The sequence below is a fragment of the Protomyctophum parallelum genome (assembly GCF_964188405.1).
Source record: "Protomyctophum parallelum genome assembly, chromosome: 11".
Classification (NCBI taxonomy): Eukaryota; Metazoa; Chordata; class Actinopteri; order Myctophiformes; family Myctophidae; genus Protomyctophum; species Protomyctophum parallelum.
Window position 1 is genome coordinate 35,630,635 of NC_139707.1, and position 19,924 is coordinate 35,650,558.

The 19,924-nt window shown below is 44.2% G+C and overlaps 1 protein-coding gene across 2 annotated transcripts in view; it reads left to right on the top strand.

Annotated features, from left to right (window-relative positions):
- slc49a4 (solute carrier family 49 member 4) overlaps positions 1 to 19,924 on the top strand; it is an 87,213-nt gene that overhangs the window by 42,655 nt on the left and 24,634 nt on the right. For both annotated transcript variants that reach the window (XR_014569918.1, XM_083776087.1), the window contains exons 6-8: positions 918 to 985; positions 9,202 to 9,329; positions 17,349 to 17,531. Coding sequence is in view for 1 of the 2 variants with exons in the window: in XM_083776087.1 (XP_083632213.1) it covers positions 918 to 985; positions 9,202 to 9,329; positions 17,349 to 17,531 (379 nt within the window). In the remaining variant the exon portion in view is untranslated. The remainder of the gene's footprint in view (positions 1 to 917; positions 986 to 9,201; positions 9,330 to 17,348; positions 17,532 to 19,924) is intronic.

Here is a 19,924-nt window from a genome sequence, read left to right on the forward strand (position 1 = left end):
CTCTTCTCTTCTCTTCTCTTCTCTTCTCTTCTCTTCTCTTCTCTTCTCTTCTCTTCTCTTCTCTTCTCTTCTCTTCTCTTCTCTTCTCTTCTCTTCTCTTCTCTTCTCTTCTCTTCTCTTCTCTTCTCTCCTCTCCTCTCCTCTCTTTAAGGGTGTTTGGAATTACAAAGGTGTGCTTTTTGCTGTACATGATGGAGTCCTTTTTGTCTCCACCAGCCGAAGGCATGGGGAGAGTATGTTTTGCACTCCGTCCGTCCGTCCGTGTGTCCGTCCGTCCGTGACCAGCTAATCTCAGCCACCGTTAACCCGGTCGATGCCAAATTTTGCACACACACTCCCTGGATGCCAACCATGAACCTCTGCCCCAAACTTTCCAGAACGGCCTGTTATAGCGCCACCAGGAGGCCGCTTTGTGCAAAACAAGTTTTTTCACAGTACACCTACAGATTTTGTCCAAACATCACGCAAATTGGTACACAGTCTCTCTAGAGCCATTCAACAAAACGGGTCTTTCAGATTTCTCACACTCCATCCTGATTGGTTAAGATTGGCTTCCAAAGTTCACAGGAGTGCTCAGTTTCAAACAAAATGCTGCAAATCATGAACACATCGCGTGATTTCCCTGAAATTGTGCACGCACATTCCCACTAGGCCGAGGACGAAATGCCACATGAACAATTTCAACTCAGCCTCAAGGTGGCGCTATAACAGTTTTTACCTCTAACTGCACGGATCTGTGGATAACCTGGTGGAGACCTGTGCCCAGAAGGGCACTTTTTCTAGTTGTAAATGAATTGCTAAAAAAGGGGTATGGTCCTATTGTAGTTTGTAACTGATTTCGAAAGAGTGTAAACAATTTCAAGAATAAAGAAGTTGTTTAAAGTCAAAGTCTCTCTGTCTCTCTCTCTCTCATACAGGTGGATGCAGGTTGGATTGGGTTCTGGTCCATCCTTGGTGGCTGTGTGTTTGGTGTGGCGATGGCCAGGTAAGTCAGGCTTTAAATCATATCCAACATACTCATTGTCAGTCACACACACACACACACACATGCCTGGCATTATCGCGTGCACGCCCATGTCCCCTCAAGCGGTCTTCACAGGACCAGTGAAATTAGTGGATAAGGCTTTTTTCTTTCTTTCCATGTGCTTTCCTCCTTTGCACTTGTTGTATCCGTCCATTCAGTATGCATGGCAGACCTCTGCTGAGGCATGTTCTTCGCTGAGGAGCAGCCATGGGGGAGAAGCACACTGGAAGAGCTGTCGCCGTCTTAACCTCATCTGCTCCCTCTCTCCTAATAGTCCGGCAGCCGGGGGTGTTTATTGGCCTAAAATATTGTCTATATACTATTCATTCATGAATCCACTTGCTGACCGGCTGTCGGTATTGAGCAATTTGTTTTATATATGTGACCATATACCATTAAACAAAAGAAGCCTGTTGGCTGCCGCACTATAATATATGATCAGTATTCAGCCGCTGTTAAGGTGGGAGTGGGTGGGGGGGGGGGGATGCTAATGCACCACGCCCCTCCCTGTTGATGGATAGACGGCCGCTACACGCCGACAAAGTGTGGAGTCTGCAAAAAAAAGCCAAGGGATTTGTTTTCGCTGCTGACGGATAGACGTTTATCGCGAGCACCGCTGGGCCCAATCAGCACTATACAGGCAAGGGCCTCCCATGCTTTTCTTAACCCATTCTGACCTGAGATCAGATTCTAAAAGTGTCTTCGATTTTTCATAAAGAGCAGACCTACAAGCTCGTAGCGCGCCACGCGGTGGCACGCTATGAGCTTGTAGATCTGCTATTTTTCAATAGCTAAAGCATGACATGATGCTAACACCAAAATGGGTTCCCGCCCAAAATGGGTTAAAATTGTAATTAGGGAAATGAGCCTATTTGTCTCCGGCAATCAATGAAACCCCTCACAGTGTGTTGTGCGTAAACAGAGTAATGGATTTTTTGTGTTGATTTTGAAATGACGGCGAGACAGATCGATGATTGATGCAACGGTTATGTAATATTGGTGACGTTACCTATACTTACTTCCCGCCACTTTGGTGTTTAAAGCATTATGTTATGCTTTAGCTATTGAAAAATAGCAGATCTACAAGCTCATAGCGCGGCACCGAGTGCCACTCTATGAACTTGTAGGTCTGCTATTTTAGAAAAATCGTGAGAATGTGCCTCAAATCTTTTAATATATATTCTTTCAGAGCGTTTTTAACTCAAATCTTTGCTTCTGGGTGAGGTCCCTGGAACAACATATTTTCAGATGGGGGTCGGCGGCCAATTACATATAGTGTTTGGGGTCCTTGACATGAAATATTGAGAACCATTGATGCAGAAACATGAGGTATTTAAAAAAAAAAAAACATTTAAAAAATAAATTTATTTAAAATTTTGCCTAAATGGGTTAAACTGTGATGTGACTGTAAAGTTGATTCTTTGGTTTGCAAAAGGTACTGTGAGGGTATTTGAATGATTTTCCCTTCCTTTGTCAGGTCGGGGTTATTATTATTATTATTATATGGGCTCATTCCCTCTAGGGGGAAACAGAATTTCAATCTTTGTGAGATGTGTCACTACTTAGACACCTTTACAAACACATTGGTGAAGACATTTCTTGGCAAGGAATTTGTTCTCGGATTGGCACGTTGTTCTGATAAAATTCTCTCTATATCCGTCTGATATGGGTTTGATACAGCCAGACTGTACACAAGAGGGAAATTGAATATTGTGTGCAGCAATAACAACAGTAACAAAGACAGAAATAAGAATAACAACACTATTACGTACTAAGTACATAGATAGAAGCTAAAGAAAAATAGTATAGTACGTTCTCAAATTTTATATCCATATACTTGTGCCTACTCCGGCCCGTGTTATGTGTATAAGTATTTACGTGTACCATGTGTTTGTACAGTATGTGCAGTCTTAACCCATTTTGGGCGGGAACCCCTTTTGGTGTTTTAAGCATTATGTTGTGCTTTAGCTATTGAAAAATAGCAGATCTACAAGCTCATAGCGCGGCACAGGTCTGCTATTTTTGAAAAATCATGAAAATGTCGTGGAAATCTTTGAATATATTCTTTCAGAGCGAACGTTTTTAACATAATTATTTTCAGATGGGGGTCGGCGGTCAATTTCATATATCTTTGGGTGTCCTTGACATGAAAATGTTTGAGAACAACTCACATAGAAACATGGTTTTTCAGAAAACTGTCAGGATTTAGAAGGCATTTGTAGAATCGTCCTCAGGTCTAAATGGGTTAATATGCAAAGTTTGCTTGTGTTGTGTTTAAATATTAGATGTGTGAGGGGTGCAATCTGTGTGTATCTGTGTGCGTGCGTGTGTGTGTGTGTGTGCGTGTTTGTGTCCGTTTTCGCGTCGCAGGCAGATATAGGCCTATCGTGTGAATCACAGCCTGGTGGAATTATATCAGACATCACAACACCTCACACTGCAACGTGTGGAGAGCCTGTAGATTATTATAATGTCTGTGCACGACACTGGTACACCAACGCAACTAAGCACTACTCAGGCATTCGCTTTTCCCGGGGCTTAACCCATTCTGACCTGAGATCAGATTCATACGAGGTTTCCACTGGACACACACTGGTCTGATTAACCCATTCTGACCTGAGATAGCTCATAGCGCACCACCGGGCACCACCGGGTGGCGCGCTATGAGCTTGTAGATCTGCTATTTTTAAATAGCTAAAGCACGACATGATGCTAACACCAAAATGGCTTATTGCTCCTGGTGTTGTCGTTGCTCCTGCTGGGGGGAGTAGCTGGCTATACTGCTGCCAGGGGTGGAAAGTAACTAAGTACTTTTACTTAAGTACTGTACTTAAGTACCATTTTGAGGTATTTGTACTTTACTTGAGTATTTCCAATTTCCAGTACTTAGTACTTCTACTCCACTATACATCTCAGAGACAACATTTTTGCTTTTACTCCCACTACAATAATTTGAAAACTTTAGTTACTGGTTACTTTGGAGATTTTAATTTTGATTAGAAAACATACATTAACCACTTCAACCCTATACATTTCGGCCATTTGAAAATAGCCGATATACAAGCTCACAATGCGTTGCAAAGCGACGCATTGTGAGCTTGTAGATCTGCTATTTTCAATAGATTTTGTACACATTTTGAACTTTGAACTTTAAGTGCATTTTGATGCCGATACTTTTGTATTTTTACTCAAGTACATTTTCAATTCCGTACTTTTACTTGTAACGAAGTAGCTCTAAATTGCAGTGCTGGTACTTTTACTTAAGTAAAACAATTGAGTACTTTTTCCACCACTGGCTGCTGCGTAGCTGGAAGCCTATTTCCTTACCTTCCTACCCTCCTCTGTCCTGTTCCCTTCATAATTTCCCTGCCCTTCGGCTCTCTGGTTCTGGCCCGTTCTGTTATCATTAGCTCTGATTTCCCCAGGCCAACTCCAGCTAATGGACTGTGTGAGTTACCCAAGTAGAGGAGCTGCTTTTGTCCCTCCCCATGAAGAAGTTGACATTGAGAATTTGGGGGCGGGAGTGGGCGATATGATATAGTACGCAGTATGTATTCCTATTAACGTGCCCACGAAACACCATCTTTGCGATATCTATTTTGTTCATCCGCCAATTAGACATACTGATACTACAACGCAAGTCTTGCTCTAAGCAGCACTCTAGAACGTCAGCTTGAATGACCCGATCGATTGTTTGACATTTGAATCTGCACATGGTTTTTCTATCACGCTGTTTTGTTACCCTCGATGATTAACTGAATGAGTGACCGCAGCGTTTCAGAGATGACACAGAAATGCCCTCCACTGTCGAGGAGAAGAGGCGCTGAATCACAGTTTTCTGAAAAACCCATGTTTTTATGTCAGTGGTGCTCAAACTATTTCTTGTCAAGGACCCCTAGAATGATATGTACCCCCATCTGAAAACATGTTGTTCCCCAGAAGCAAAGATTTGAGTTAAAAAAACGTTCACTCTGAAAGAATACATACGGTATTCAAAGATTTGCGCCACATTTTCACGATTTTTCTAAAATAGCAGACCTACAAGCTCGTAGCGCGGCACTCGGTGCCCCGCTATGAGCTTGTAGATCTGCTCTTTTTCAATAGCTAAAGTGTGACATAATGCTTCAAACACCAAAGTAGTTCTGTAATATTTTGTTGCTTGCATGGCAGATGGATGGAAGGCTGGGGACATGGTGGGTTCAATTAGTGGTGCTCCGAGGTGTGTGGCGCGCAGCGTCCGAGTGTTTGACAAACGATCCGGCGGCTGTTTAATTGTATGAGCCCAGGGCCAGACACAGACAGCTTGGAGTCTGTGGCTGACGACTGTTGCTCCACAGTTTCTGTATTTTTGGGCGACAGAAAGAAAGTAAAGTGTGATAAGAATAACGCAATGTGCATCACTATTTATCTGTCATTTACTATAGCTTACAGGAGGGCCAAATGGGAGAGATAAAGAACCATTCCAGTCCGAATTTTGAGTTAATGGGAGATTTGATCGAGCACATAGAAACGGATTCCTATCGCAGCCTAGTTTGTTTTTGGCCAATAATAAGCATGGCCCTCTCCATCATGTCACCTCAGACTATAACGTCAAGCCATCTGCATCTGCTAGTTAATACTGTCTTAACCCATTTAGATCTGAGGACGATTCTACAAATGTCTTCTAAACCCCCCCCCCGCCGACCCCCATCTGAAAATATGTTGTTCCAGTGACCCCCGGAAGCAAAGAACGTTCGCTCTGAAAGAATATATATTCAAAGATCTGTGCCACATTTTCACGATAAAAAATAGCAGATCTACAAGCTCGTAGTGCCGCGCTATGAGCTTGTAGATCTGCTATTTTCCACAGCTAAAGCATAACGATGCTTAAAACACCAAAAGGGGGTTTCCGCCCAAAATGTCTTAATGACGCACACTAAAATCAGAGACGTGGCCAAATTGATAACGTCAGACTATGAATAATTGTTGAATCATTCCCTGCTGTAGGCATGGGAAGGGAGTACAGTAAATGGAGCTCTTTATGTGACATGATTTAAGTGACGCTATCTCGACACCCCCAATACAATCCAGTTAAGGGGAACATAAATGATAGGCTTTTAATTCAGACATTTCCTCGTGACAACAAGACAAGGGCCCCCTCTCTTTTCAGTTTGACATTGTTGGTTATAATAAATCCTTGAATCATATCTCTGGAGACATGCAGTATTCATGGCAGAGAGGCTTTGCTATTCAGATATGATGAGGGGTAGGAAACAAGACGGATAATTATGATGATCCTCTCATGCCTGCTTTCAGTGGAGCTTAACTCACAAAACCGCAGTGCAGTACCACCCATGTTGTCTACATTCTGAAAAGGTCCCTGTGGGATGATACCATACACAGGAACATCTTGAGTGTCTCATTTAAATCTGTGTACACAAATGGAAATGTGTAGTACACTCTCAGATTTAACTTTAAACTCCACGTCTGCTCCAAATACCTGCCTGCTGAACACAAGGTTGCCGTTTGCAAATCAAAACATGGATTATGCAACAGTGAGAAGACTAGGCTCAATCAAATCATGGCTCTCTTGGTTTTTGGGGGAATAGGCTCCCCCCTCTCTCGAACGGGTGTTTTAAATAAATTGTTGAGATGAGAGGCTTTTTTTGCAGGATATAATGCACTAAACACTGTTGATTATACTACCTACACTAACCGTGTAGGTAGGTGCGATGGCTCTTGTGCAGTGGACTCGACGTGGATATAATATTCTGTACGCAGACTCAACGCGTTGAAGAGCGGGGCAGGAGCAACACCAGCTGCACTCAATTCAATCAACATTACCGGTACACAAACGAATGACTTTCTTCCCCGATAACTGAAGGACCATGGCTAGGGCCCATTGTGCAGAAGAGGGCTCCATTGTTGTCACAGCTAAACCCCTTATCCCTAAACTTCTTTGCCTTTTTTTTTTTTTTTTTTTTTTTTTTTTACTATTTTGTAAAACATTTTTGAATAGTTAAAATGGCCAGTCTACAAGCTCACAACGTGTCAATGTAGATTGGCTAGTTGAACTATTCAAAAATGTTTTTCAAAAAGGCAAAGAAGTTTAGGGATCCCTTATCCCTGAACTTCTAGGGACTAGTGGACAAGAGATCCGGTACGATAGTTGGCTAAGACTAGACTAAAACTAAAAACATTCCAGGTGACTAAAATGTGACTGAAACTAAATGAAAACTATTCAAGAGTATGACTGAAACTAAATTTATAAAATTTGCTGCCAAAAACAACACTGCTGAACAGCAGAGTTTGATTGTGTCTGACCGCGGTTCAACCCTGCCATTCAGCAGTCAGACAATCAGTCCGTTCTGGAGCAGTGGAAGGAAAACAAAGCTACTTACAGTATGGCTTTTTTGGCTTGAGGTTTAGAATGGGAGCGATCGCTGATCCTCCAGTCCAGAGCGATGGGGGGGGGGGGGGGCTTGGCTCGCTGCGGACGACCCCAGGATTTAGTCCTCTCTCTTGGCTACTGTCGGTGCCCGACGGTGGGGTGGAAAGGCTCGTAGATGTATGCCTGCCAGCCATGTGGCAGATGGGGAGATCATGGATGATCTGAGTGGTGGTGTAGCTTTGGGGGAGAGAGAGAGAGAGAGAGAGAGAGACGGTGAAACCATACTAGTCGTCTGGGTAAATGATCATTTTGTCTTCGATCCCGAACTCCCTCCTGCTGTCCAGCCCCAGAGCCTTTCCTTGAAAAACAAACTCTTTGCTACGGGTCTTTATCTCGACAGAACCCTTTATCAGTGATGGAGGAAATCCATCTTAAAGAGGCATTCCACTCATTTTCAACATTTTATATATGTCATTAATATACCTTAGAGCTGTTGTGTGGAAATAATAAAAAAGTCCCCCCATTCTGTGTTTCCTAGAACTAGAGATCTGAAAGAAATCATTAACATTGTGAAACACATCTTGATGATGTCATCAAGCTGTGTTTCACCATGTTAATGATTATTTTCAGATAAAATAAAATAAATATTTAAAAACTGTGTACATTGGTGACTATAACTATAATCTACCTGATCTTGATGCCTACAAAATCGGAAGAAAACTAGTCGACTAGTGGATTTAATAGTCTACTAGTTGCTTAAAGCCCTAGATAGAGGTAGTGTCTATAATGTGAGTAATATCTGTTAGTGTACTGAAGTACCATTATCACGAGTGTGTTTTTAAAAGAAAATACAACATTCCAGAAAGTCTAGTTGGGCATAATTGTGCATGGCCTATATTATGGGGAGTTGCGTCAAGGAATCCAGGGAATTCTTTTGATTATACAACCTATGATTTCAATAAGTTAAAGGCCCAGACGTGGTGCCAGTGACTAGCACGCACGCACATGCGCACACACGCACATGCACACAAACCGGGGCGAAAACATCTCTCTGCCTTACGGGCTGAGGCAGATAATTAGTGTAATTATTTCCTCACCACAGGCTTGTGTATGACTGGTATACGTACCCTAGAGGACAGAGAGGCAGAGGTAACGGACGGTGAGGGCCACAAACACAACAACACAACAGTACCAGAACCAGAGTGTCTTTGAGAGACGAGAGCCTCCGTCTCTGCTGCTCACCACCTGCTCTGCTGCGACCAATTAAATGAACACCGGTGGTGTCTGTCTGTCTGTCTGCACGGCACGCATGATGACGAAGAGCTCTCTCTCTCTCTTAACTCGGGCACACACACTCTTGACGACAAGTGGTGGGGCGGCAAAACGATCCATCTTCAAATCTCAAAAAAGCGTCTCGTCTCCCCGCTAATAGATTATGACACAGAGCCAAACGTGAGACAGATGCTAGGTTGCTCTCTCTCTCTCTCTCTCTCTCTCTCTCTGTGTGCAGGATGCCTCCTCTGCACATCTCCAGGTCTGCTGTCGTTGCTTGGCGTACCGTCTCTTAACGCGCTGCCACTGTGTGTGTGTGGGGGGGGGGTTGGATGGTGTTGGCTTATGTCATGGAGTAGTTTGTGGAGGCATACTTTTTGGGGTCCTTGACATGAAATATCGAGCACCACTGATACAGAAACATAAGGTTTTTCAGAAAACTGTCGGGATTTAGAAGACACTTTTTCTTTTTAAATGTTGACGTCAGGCCTAAATGGGTTTAAAGTGTCCTCTCTCTCCCCTTCCTCTGTCCCAGGTTTGCCGACTCCATCCGGGGCATGCTGAAGCTCATCCTGGTGCTGATGCTGGCCGGCGCCTCGCTCGCCTCCACTTGGTTCACCCTCACCTGCCTCACCAGATTCACCCACCTACCCTCCACCACAGGTGAGTTCTGACACCCACCTACCCTCCACCACAGGTGAGTTCTGACACCCACCTACCCTCCACCACAGGTGAGTTCTGACACCCACCTACCCTCCACCACAGGTGAGTTCTGACACCCACCTACCCTCCACCACAGGTGAGTTCTGACACCCACCTACCCTCCACCACAGGTGAGTTCTGACACCCACCTACCCTCCACCACAGGTGAGTTCTGACACCCACCTACCCTCCACCACAGGTGAGTTCTGACACCCACCTACCCTCCACCACAGGTGAGTTCTGACACCCACCTACCCCCCACCACAGGTGAGGTGAGTTCTGACACCCACCTACCCTCCACCACAGGTGAGTTCTGACACCCACCTACCCTCCACCACAGGTGAGGTGAGTTCTGACACCCACCTACCCTCCACCACAGGTGAGTTCTGACACCCACCTACCCTCCACCACAGGTGAGTTCTGACACCCACCTACCCTCCACCACAGGTGAGTTCTGACACCCACCTACCCTCCACCACAGGTGGGTCCCGACCCACCGCCGGTCTCTCTCCACAGCCGGTCTCTCTCCACAGCCGCGCTGCGAAGAAACTAAATACTGTATTTCAAAGGCAATGTCGTACGTACTGCCGACAAATTGATTTAGCTGCCTCGACATCAGATGGATTGCGACGTCTGGCTTAAAGCTCCCCTGTTGAATAATGTAAGGGATTCATTAAGCCATTCTGAACGGGAACCCCTTTAGGTGTTTTAAAGCATTAGGTTATACTTTAGCTATTGAAAAATAGCAGATCTATAAAGCTCGAGCTTGTAGTTCTGCTATTTTTTTAAAGTTTCCATGTGGACGCACATCTTTCACAGTGAACGTTTTTAACTCATATCTTTGCTTCTCGGGGGGTCGCTGGAACTACATATTTTCAGATGGGGGTCCGCGGCCAAATACAGATAATTCTAGGGGTCCTTGACATGAAATAGTTTGAGCACCACTGACATACAAACATAGGGTTTTTCAGAAAACTGTCTTATTTAGAAGACATTTTGTAGAATCGTCCTCAGGTCTAAATGGGTTAAGCGGTATATAGACACAGAGGTACTAGCCCGTGTTTGTATTCCAGTCTCGTGGTTTAGGTTCCAATACATATTCAGCAGTGCCAGTCCATTAGCGAGAGAGACATCACTAGCGTCGGACCTATTAGGGGACTTGGGGGACCCTATAGTGGCGAGACGAGTCTCTCCTCTTCCTTGGCAGTTCTCTCTCTCTCTCTCTCAAAAAGAAACAGTGCATACATTTCAAAACCTGCTGATTCTCGCCATGATCATCCATCACCATTCTCCCAGCCTTGGCACCACCCGCTGTCAGTCTATTAATAACCCATTAAGTTAGACCCGAGACCAGGTGCTACAAAATACCTTCTGAAACACCCGTGTTTCTATGTCAGTGGTTCTCAAACTATTTCACGTCAAGTGCCCCAAAGATTATATGTAATCGGCTGCCGAAATCCCATCTGAAAATATGTTGTTCCAGGAACCCCCCCAGAAGCAAAGATTTGAGTTAATACGTTTGATTTCGCGCCACATTTCACGATTTCTCAAAAATATAGCAGACCTACAAGCTCCAAGCTCCTAGCTAGGAGCTTGTCCATCTGCTATTTTTCAACGGCTAAAGTTTAAAATATGTAACGGTTGAATGTGGTCAAACGCCAAAGCGACACAGATACGCATCCCGTCCTTAGACCTGAGGATGATTCTACAAATGTCTTCTAAATTTAAATGTTTCTATGTCAGTGGTGCTCAAACAATCTCATGTCAAGAACCCATAGAATTATATGCATTTGGCTGCCGACGCCATCTGGAAATATGATGTTCCAGGGACCCCCCAGACCTACAAGCTTGTAGATCTGCTATTTTCCAATAGCTAAAGTGTAACATAATGCTTAACCCCTTCTGACCGGGCACCCATTTTGGTGTTGGCATCATGTTATGCTTTAGCTATTGAAAAATTGCAGATCTACAAGCTCGTATCGCGCCACCGAGTGGCGCGATACGAGCTTGTAGGTCTGCTATTTTTGAAAAATCGAAGACACTTTTAGAATCTGATCTCAGGTCAGAATGGGTTAATAATGAAACTGTCAGGATGTAATAGACATTTTTAGAATCTGATCTCAGGTCAGAATGGGTTAAAACACCAAACCTGCCCCCCCCCCCCCGACCGTAGGACCATTTAGGACCATTAGATCAGGGATGCCCAGCGATTTGTTTCTTCAGGGCCCATTTCAAGGTTGCTCCGCGCCATTTTGGAAGTATCTTGAAGTAGCTAGATGTGGCCAAAACACCCCCGAGGGGATCGACAACAACGGGAAGTTTGATTACTTCTAACACTTATTTTGCCGGGGAATTCTTCAAAATATAGGCGCTATATTCCCAGCAGATATGGCAGATTTTACTCTGAAAAGCACCGCCTTACATTAGATAATTGACACTGGGTTTAAAAATGGGTTGGAAAAAAAGTGGGATAACAAAAGTAGTCCTCACAGGGAAGGAGACCACTAAGGTTCCAGTGCTCTACATCAACACCTCTTATCTCACGCAGCCTTCTGGGAGTTGAAGGCTGTGAACCCGATGTAATAATAATGTGAGGAGGGTTGAAACCCCAGAGGCTGAAACGGTATACGTTTGATACCTGCTCTCTGTGGTTGGAGCCGGGCTCTCTGAACGCTGCGCGGCGGGTGGTGGCTTCTCGGTCGCTGTCGTCATGTCGGCCGGAGGCAGAGTGTGCACTGCAGACCAAAGGCCTCCCAATTTAATATGTGACCAGATTTGACTGCCATCGTGCAACCTTCAGCTTTTCACCAGAAAAACTCAATTTATTTATATATTTTATCCAAAATGAGTTCTTGGCACTCTTCACATAGTAGAGCTCTGAAATACGTGTCAGAGCTGAAATGGACATGTAAATATGAAATAAATGCTTAAACATGTAGCTAGGTGTAATGTTAGAGACCACAGAAGTGAACCTTTCAAGCCTGTTTTCTCAACTCGCAGTTTCTCTGCAAGACATCACTCTATAAGACATATCTCCAAAACTGGTGGGTCAAACTGAACAACCAATATGTCAATTTGAAGCTATGATTCCCTGCTTTCATATGACATGAAGAAAACAATTTAAAAAATCCAATGGCAGTCCCTCAGTCAAATTTGGCCACATAAGTATTTGGCTGTGGATCCCATCTGAGTGTATTTTTATGTTGTTAAAATAGTTTTGATAGTTTTATAAGGATAATTAAAAAAATCAAACTCAAACTTTTTCGTCGACTAATACTATGACAACATTGCTTTTGTCGACTAAGTTTTTTCACAGATGAAAACTAAATGAAAACTAAGCTATGATGACTAAAACTAAGACTAAATATGTTGACAATTTTGTCAACAAATACAAACTAGACTAAAATGTTAGGAAGTGACTAATGGAAGTGAAGAGATCCAGTATAAGTCATTTTGTGTGATATTTAGTCGACTCAAACTAGACCGACACTAAAACATTCCAGATGACTAAAATGTGACTAAAACTAAATGAAAACCATTCAGGAGACTATGACTGAAACTAAAATAGAAATGTTGCTGACAAAACACCACTGCACTCACCCAAGTGAGGGGCGCTCTTCGTACAATCATCATGACGTAAAATAGACACTACATCCATTTGTTCAGACACTATGACGTAAAGTTCTCCATTCATTGTCAATGGGAATTTAATGTTTGTTTACGGTTTGTGGACGGTAAACCAAATGCTGGATGTAGCGCCCCCTACATCATCATACATCAGCCAATCAAATCATCACATTCCTGTGCAAAGCTGTGCATAGGAGGGGGCTGTCGCCCCTCAAAAAAGTAGATATGTGGTGTACAGTGGTTTTCAACCAGTGGTCCTTGAGGAGGTTCCAGGTGGTCCCCAGCTAAATGATGAACAGTTGGTAAATAAATGGACCCTTATAGATCTTTAACTCTTGAGAGCGGAACATGAAACCAAATGCACCTGTGAACTCTCTCAAGAGTTAAATTATTGTTAAACATCGACATTGGTTAAAGTGGTTAATCTGATTGTGATGCTATATTGACTAATTTAGCTGGGCGGGGACCCCCTGTGGACCCCCTGGGACGAGAACAGAGACAGAAGCTGAAGTACACATACTGTATTAAGGAATGCTCTGCCCTATAGCCACACAGGAGCTAGGGCTTTAAGCAACTAGTCGACTATTCAGCTAGTCGACTATTCAACTAGTCGACTAGTAAATCCACTAGTCGACCTGGTTGGTACTAGTTGACTAGTTTCTGTAGGCCTCAAGATTTTAAATGTACAACTAATGTTAAAAAAAAGTATTTCTTTGTTATTCTTTTGTCTTTTATACATAATAGGTAGGCCTAGTTAAACCAGGCTGAAACTCTCGTCAGAGGTAAATAAAATAATGTGAAAAGGACATGTAATGAGTGCTGGCATTTTCTTCATGGCCACTAGTCAACTAGTAAAAATCACTAGAAGTGAAAGCCCTAACCGGCGCATGCACGTGCATGCCTACAGGCAAGCATGCATTCCACAATGAATGCGTCACGCTTTGGCATTGAGCAGTTCTCTAATGACGAATATGCTTTTGAAAATGGATGACCTAAATGGGTTCACTCTGAGGAATCGGTGGAGAAACGGAGCCAGTCTTCACAGCAGGGAGTTTAAAACCTGAATAGAATGCACCATTGTTTCCTCATTATCAAAGCCCTGCCGTATTGTCGATAGCACAGCTGCGTATAATATGACTGTGGGAAAGCGGTTCGTTCATTTGTTTGTGGTTTGTTTATTGCATTGCTCACATGGCCATCATCTGTCCAAGCTCTTTCATAATAGTTTTACCGGTACCATTTTTCTTTCTTCAGACCGAGTACATGTACTTCATTTTTGTGTACTCGCCGATACCGAGTACCTATACGAGTACTTTATTTGTGTTGTGGCTGTTTTTTGGCGATTTGCTGCAGTGTTTGTTGGGTCAGACTTGTTCCCGTTGCATTCATTCAGCCTATAGTGTCTGTCAATTGGATCTTTTGGTACTTTGGCCAAAGTATCAGAGTACCGAGTATGAGTACTTGAGGGTCGTATCGGCCCGAGTAACCGATACCAGTATCGGTATCTGAACAGTCTTTCACAGACTAGTAGGTTAATAATGTTGGTAAATGTTGGTGCATTTTTATAGCTCCAAAGCACTTCTTGGATACAATGTGAATTACATTCACACATTCACACACCGATGGTGAAGGAAACCATGCAAGGCACCAACCTGCTCATCCGGAGCAGATTGCAGGGTTCTGCGTCTTGCTCATGGACACTTCGACACTAACCCTGCAGGGGGAGCCGGGGTTCGAACCGGGAACCGGGAAATTGTCGTGACGCGTGCTCGTTTCGTGCACACGACCAGACCTGGATTTTGTAAAACTTTTTTTATTTTTTTACACAGACCTGGAGCTGACCTGCCGTTGAACCAGGCGACAACGTCTGCATTAATCCATGCCCGTCGATTACTGTACAGTACTGTAGGTACTGTACTAAAGTACCTTTAGTCACAAAAGGACAAAAAAACAGACCTTTTTTGTGTTACAGCCCTCCCCCCTGATGTCTTTGTGACAACAAAGATATCAGGCCAGTGCAGATATTTTTTTAAATTGATGGCAGACCGAGAGCCACAGCAATGTTAACTCCAAAAGCCTTGTAAAATGGCCCATTGCTGTGGAGGAGTGCAATTCTGCTCTTTTTAAATCAAAATCTTCTATGAACGTGCTGTACTACTAGCGGGTGGTCGTGGAGTGAAGCCGGGTCATCTATTGAAGTGAAGCGAAGCAGCGGAGAGTGCTGGTTCATGCTGGAAAAACGTGGCTAGGAGATAAAAAAATGAGAAACGTCTTGTCTTGTTGTTTGTGTACCCAGCCTGACTGACCTTCACTGTTTGAACAGCTGTTCTAGCTAGGAGAATCTTTTGTCTTCTTATTATTATTACAGCAGTGTACGAAAATCAAGAAAGGGCAACTGTAGAGATAAATCAATTCCAGAACCATTTTCCTCTTGGCTTTTCTCCCGATAAAAAAAAATCTTGGGCACCCACTGGCCTAGTGGTCCAGGCGCATCCCACATATTCTAGGCTCTGGCGCGTCGCGCGTTCGAGTCCCGTTCATCATGACGACCTTTGCGGCGTGTCTCCCCCCTCTTCTCTCTCCCCCTCTTTCCTGTCATTCTTCACTTGTATGGATCAGTAAAGGCAGAAAAGCAACAACAAAAAAAGTGAATAGCTTTTTTTCACAGTTACCTGTACTTTTATGGGTGCACACCTGACGATGCTTATATCTCCATGAATAGGATAAACAATATTGTTTATGCACGGCATTAATAAATTAAATATAAACTAGGCATTATAATGCCGGCGCAGACGCAGCTCCAAAATAACGGGACAGAAATGGAAGAAATTCAGATTGAATACAGATACACCGTACACCGTACAGATACACCGTACACCGTACAGATACACCGTACACCGTGGTTCCTTACATAGTTTAATACAGATACACCGTACACCGTGGTTCCTTACAGAGTTTACTTCCTTTTCAAATCTTTCAAAGCTTTCTATGGAGAAAAACGTGTCATGGAGTCACGTGCCCCATAGATTGATTAATGACTTTAACCATACATTTAGCTCTTAGGATAAGAAATTGGGGGTTAAAGTAGACAATAATGACTGTAGGCATATAGTTTTGAGTGAAATGTAGTGGCCCTCTTAATCCATTCTGACCTGAGATCAGATTCTAAAAATATCTTCTACATCCAGACAGTTTTCTGAAAAAGCTACGTTTCTATGTCAGTCGTTCTTCAATTTTTCAAAAATAGCAGACCTACAAGCTCGTAGATCTGCTATTTTTCAATAGCTAAAGCATAACATAATGCTAACACCAAAAGGGTCAGCCGATTCCTGTTTTCATTGTAGCTCAACAGGCTTCAGAACACACCGAGAAAACCCCCAGACCACAGAAGATCCAGTGAATGTTCAAAGTTCAGGTCATGTGGGTGTAATTGAGGTCGTAGGAGCCAATGTGGGTGTTTTTTGTATTTTTTGGTGGTGGTGGTGTTGTTGCACCGCCAGGCCACTAGAGGGCAGTTGAATCATTGGCGGTGGGCTGGGCACATCACCTACATACTTAAAATAGGACACACATGTGTTAGCCGGTGTGTTTTGGACCGCTAGAGATGCGACAGTTCTTACCGTATCGCTGTCGTCACTGAAAGAACACAGAACATTTAGAAACGGTAGGAATTAGGACAATACACAAACGGTAGACACACGGGTGAATTTTGTTATTATTGAATGCAAACGATGCGAGTGCTGATGATGTCAGGGAACCAGGCGACGCGTCCAAACGCTACCGTGACTCAACTGAGTGAGGCATTGGGCCAGATTTAGTTTAGCCATGACAGAGGTCATAAAACCTAAAAGAAAAAAAAGGAAAATGTATGTCACGAAACCTTTCATTCGTCTTTCGCGTTCGACACGGGGGACCACAGCTTTGCTACGAACAAATGTAGATAGCGGTGCCATACATTCAGTTAACCCATTCCGTACGGGAACCCCTTTTGGTGCTTTAGCTGTTGAAAAATAGCAGATCTACAAGCTCATGAACTTGTAGGTCTGCTATTTTTGAAAAATCGTGAAAATGTGCCGCAAATCTTTGAATATATACATATTCTTTCAGAGCGAATATTTGTAACTCAAATCTTTGCTTCTGGGGAGGTCCCTGGAACAACATATTTTCACATGGGTGTCGGCGACCAAATACATATAATGTTTGTGGTCCTTGACATGAAATATTGAGAACCACCGATATGAAACATGAGGTTTTTCAGAAAATTGTCATGATTAAAATTTCGTCCTCCGGTCTAAATGGTATAATGTATTCATTGTCGTGCCTCTCTCTCCCCTGTGCCCTCCTCCTCCTCAGCCACCCTGTACACCTCCTGCATCCTGGTGGGCATCTTCATCAACAGCAGCGTGCCCATCTTCTTCGAGCTGTTCATCGAGACGGTGTACCCGGTGCCCGAGGGCATCACCTGCGGCGTGGTCACCTTCCTGGGCAACCTGGTCACGGGCCTGATGCTCTTCTTCCTCTCCTTCTACTGCACCGGTAAGACGCCGTTGTTTTTGGCAGCACATTTAGATGTTCTAGTTTTAGTCATAGTCTCTCTAATAGCTTTCATTTAGTTTTAGTCACATTTTAGTCACCCGGAATGTTTTAGGGCTATAGTCTGGTTTCAGTCGACTAAATCTACAGTTGATTTAATCGACTAAAATGTGTTTTGGCTGGCCTTCGCAATGACAGATTTTTTTCACTTGCTGAAAATAGCAGATCTACAAGCCCACAACATGTCGCAGCGATGCGTTGTGGGCTTGTAGATCTGCTATTCTGCTAGATCTGTAGATCTGCTGGTTTTAGACGGCTCGTCACACTAAGGATTATAGCAATGAATTGTTTGAATTGATCATTTAAATGACTCGAGCGGTGTGCCCCGGCTGTAGAGCACCCAGTCTGTCTGGGTCACCTTTTATAATGACTCGAGCGGTGTGCCCCGGCTGTAGAGCACCCAGTCTGTCTGGGTCACCTTTTATAATGACTCGAGCGGTGTGCCCCGGCTGTAGAGCACCCAGTCTGTCTGGGTCACCTTTTAGAGCGGGGTGCCCCGGCTGTAGAGCACCCAGTATGTCTGGGTCACCTTTTAGAGCGGTGTGCCCCGGCTGTAGAGCACCCAGTCTGTCTGGGTCACCTTTTAGAGCGGTGTGCCCCGGCTGTAGAGCACCCAGTCTGTCTGGGTCACCTTTTAGAGCGGGGTGCCCCGGCTGTAGAGCACCCAGTCTGTCTGGGTCACCTTTTATAATGACTAGAGCGGGGTGCCCCGGCTGTAGAGCACCCAGTCTGTCTGGGTCACCTTTTATAATGACTAGAGCGGGGTGCCCCGGCTGTAGAGCACCCAGTCTGTCTGGGTCACCTTTTAGAGCGGTGTGCCCCGGCTGTAGAGCACCCAGTCTGTCTGGGTCACCTTTTATGCCCATATATGGAGATTTCTGTATCCGTCTCTCTGTGTTCCCTTTATTCCTATATATATATATATATATATATATATATATGGAGTTCTGTGTCAGGCATGCCCAAATATGAAGGGGTTGTGATGTCAGAACGGGCCCAAGGAGTATATGGAGCCATGGGCACTGGGCAGGGGCCCTGTCCAGAGCCCGGGCAGAGGCCCTTTGTGGCAGTTCTGGACAACCGTGGGTCCGACCGACTCGACACCGGGCACTGCACTCCCTGTGGGGGTGTGGAACGCGTGTGTACGTACGTACAGACAGACAGACAGACAGACACTAGGTGCAGTCCATAGCACCCCCCCCCCCCCCCCGCTATTAATTTCCTTGAATTGTAGTAGTATTGGGTATTGGTTGGTCGATTATAGACATGATGAGACACGTAACTCAGCACCACACAACTAAACAGTACAGCACACACACAAAAGACCGCGCACACACACACACACACACATACACATACAATCACATGATCGGGCAGTCGGCCAATGGATGATGAAACCAGAGAGATGTGGGTCATCATTGCATGTCATGAACAATCAGGCTTTTGGAATGTGAAATCATATCTTTTTACTTTTATTCCTCTTCTTCTTCTTCTTCTGGCTCAATCTCAGGCAAGTATTGTTCTGCATATACAAAAGAAAATGACACGTATCTGTTGGTAACCGTATCATGTACGATGTTTGGTAGACGGGTCAGGGTTCAGCAGGCGAGACCACAGGAGGGTTTTTTTTACTTGGCAATGCTAATACCGGTAGTCGTGGGCTGAGAGAACTTGGCAGAGGATTCTGAGCTGTGTGTGCGTGTGCGTGTGCGTGTGCGTGTGTGCACGCGCGTGTGCGTGTCTGTACATCTGTGTCTACATGTATTGCAACGTGCTTTCTTAACCCATTTAGACCTGAGGACGATTCTATACAAATGTCTTCTAAATCAGTTTTTCTGGGGAAAAAAACCCATGTTTCTCGTTCTCAAACATTTTGATGTCAATGACCCCCAAAAATATATGTAATTGGCCGCCGACCCCCCATCTGAAAATATGTAGTTCCAGTTGAGGGACCCCCAAGAAGATTTGAGTTAAAAAACGTTCGCTCTGAAAGAATATATATTCAAAGATTTGCACTACATTTTCATGATCTTATAGCACATCTACAAGCTAGTGCCGCGCTACGAGCTTGTAGATCTGCTATTTTTCAACAGCGAAAGCGAAAAAAAACACCAAAAAAGGGGTTCCCGCCGAGAATGAATTAATGAGACTCGGTTCTGCAAGGGGGGGAAGCAGAGATTGTGATTTAACCTCTGCTTTATCTCTCCCACTATAGTTTGCCAGCCTAGCATCGTTTTTTTTAAGTCTAATGCAGACACCGGGGCAAAGAGGACATACTTCTCGTCTCTGCCTGCATGCATGCGCGGGTTTAACGGCAGCCAGAATAATCATATCAG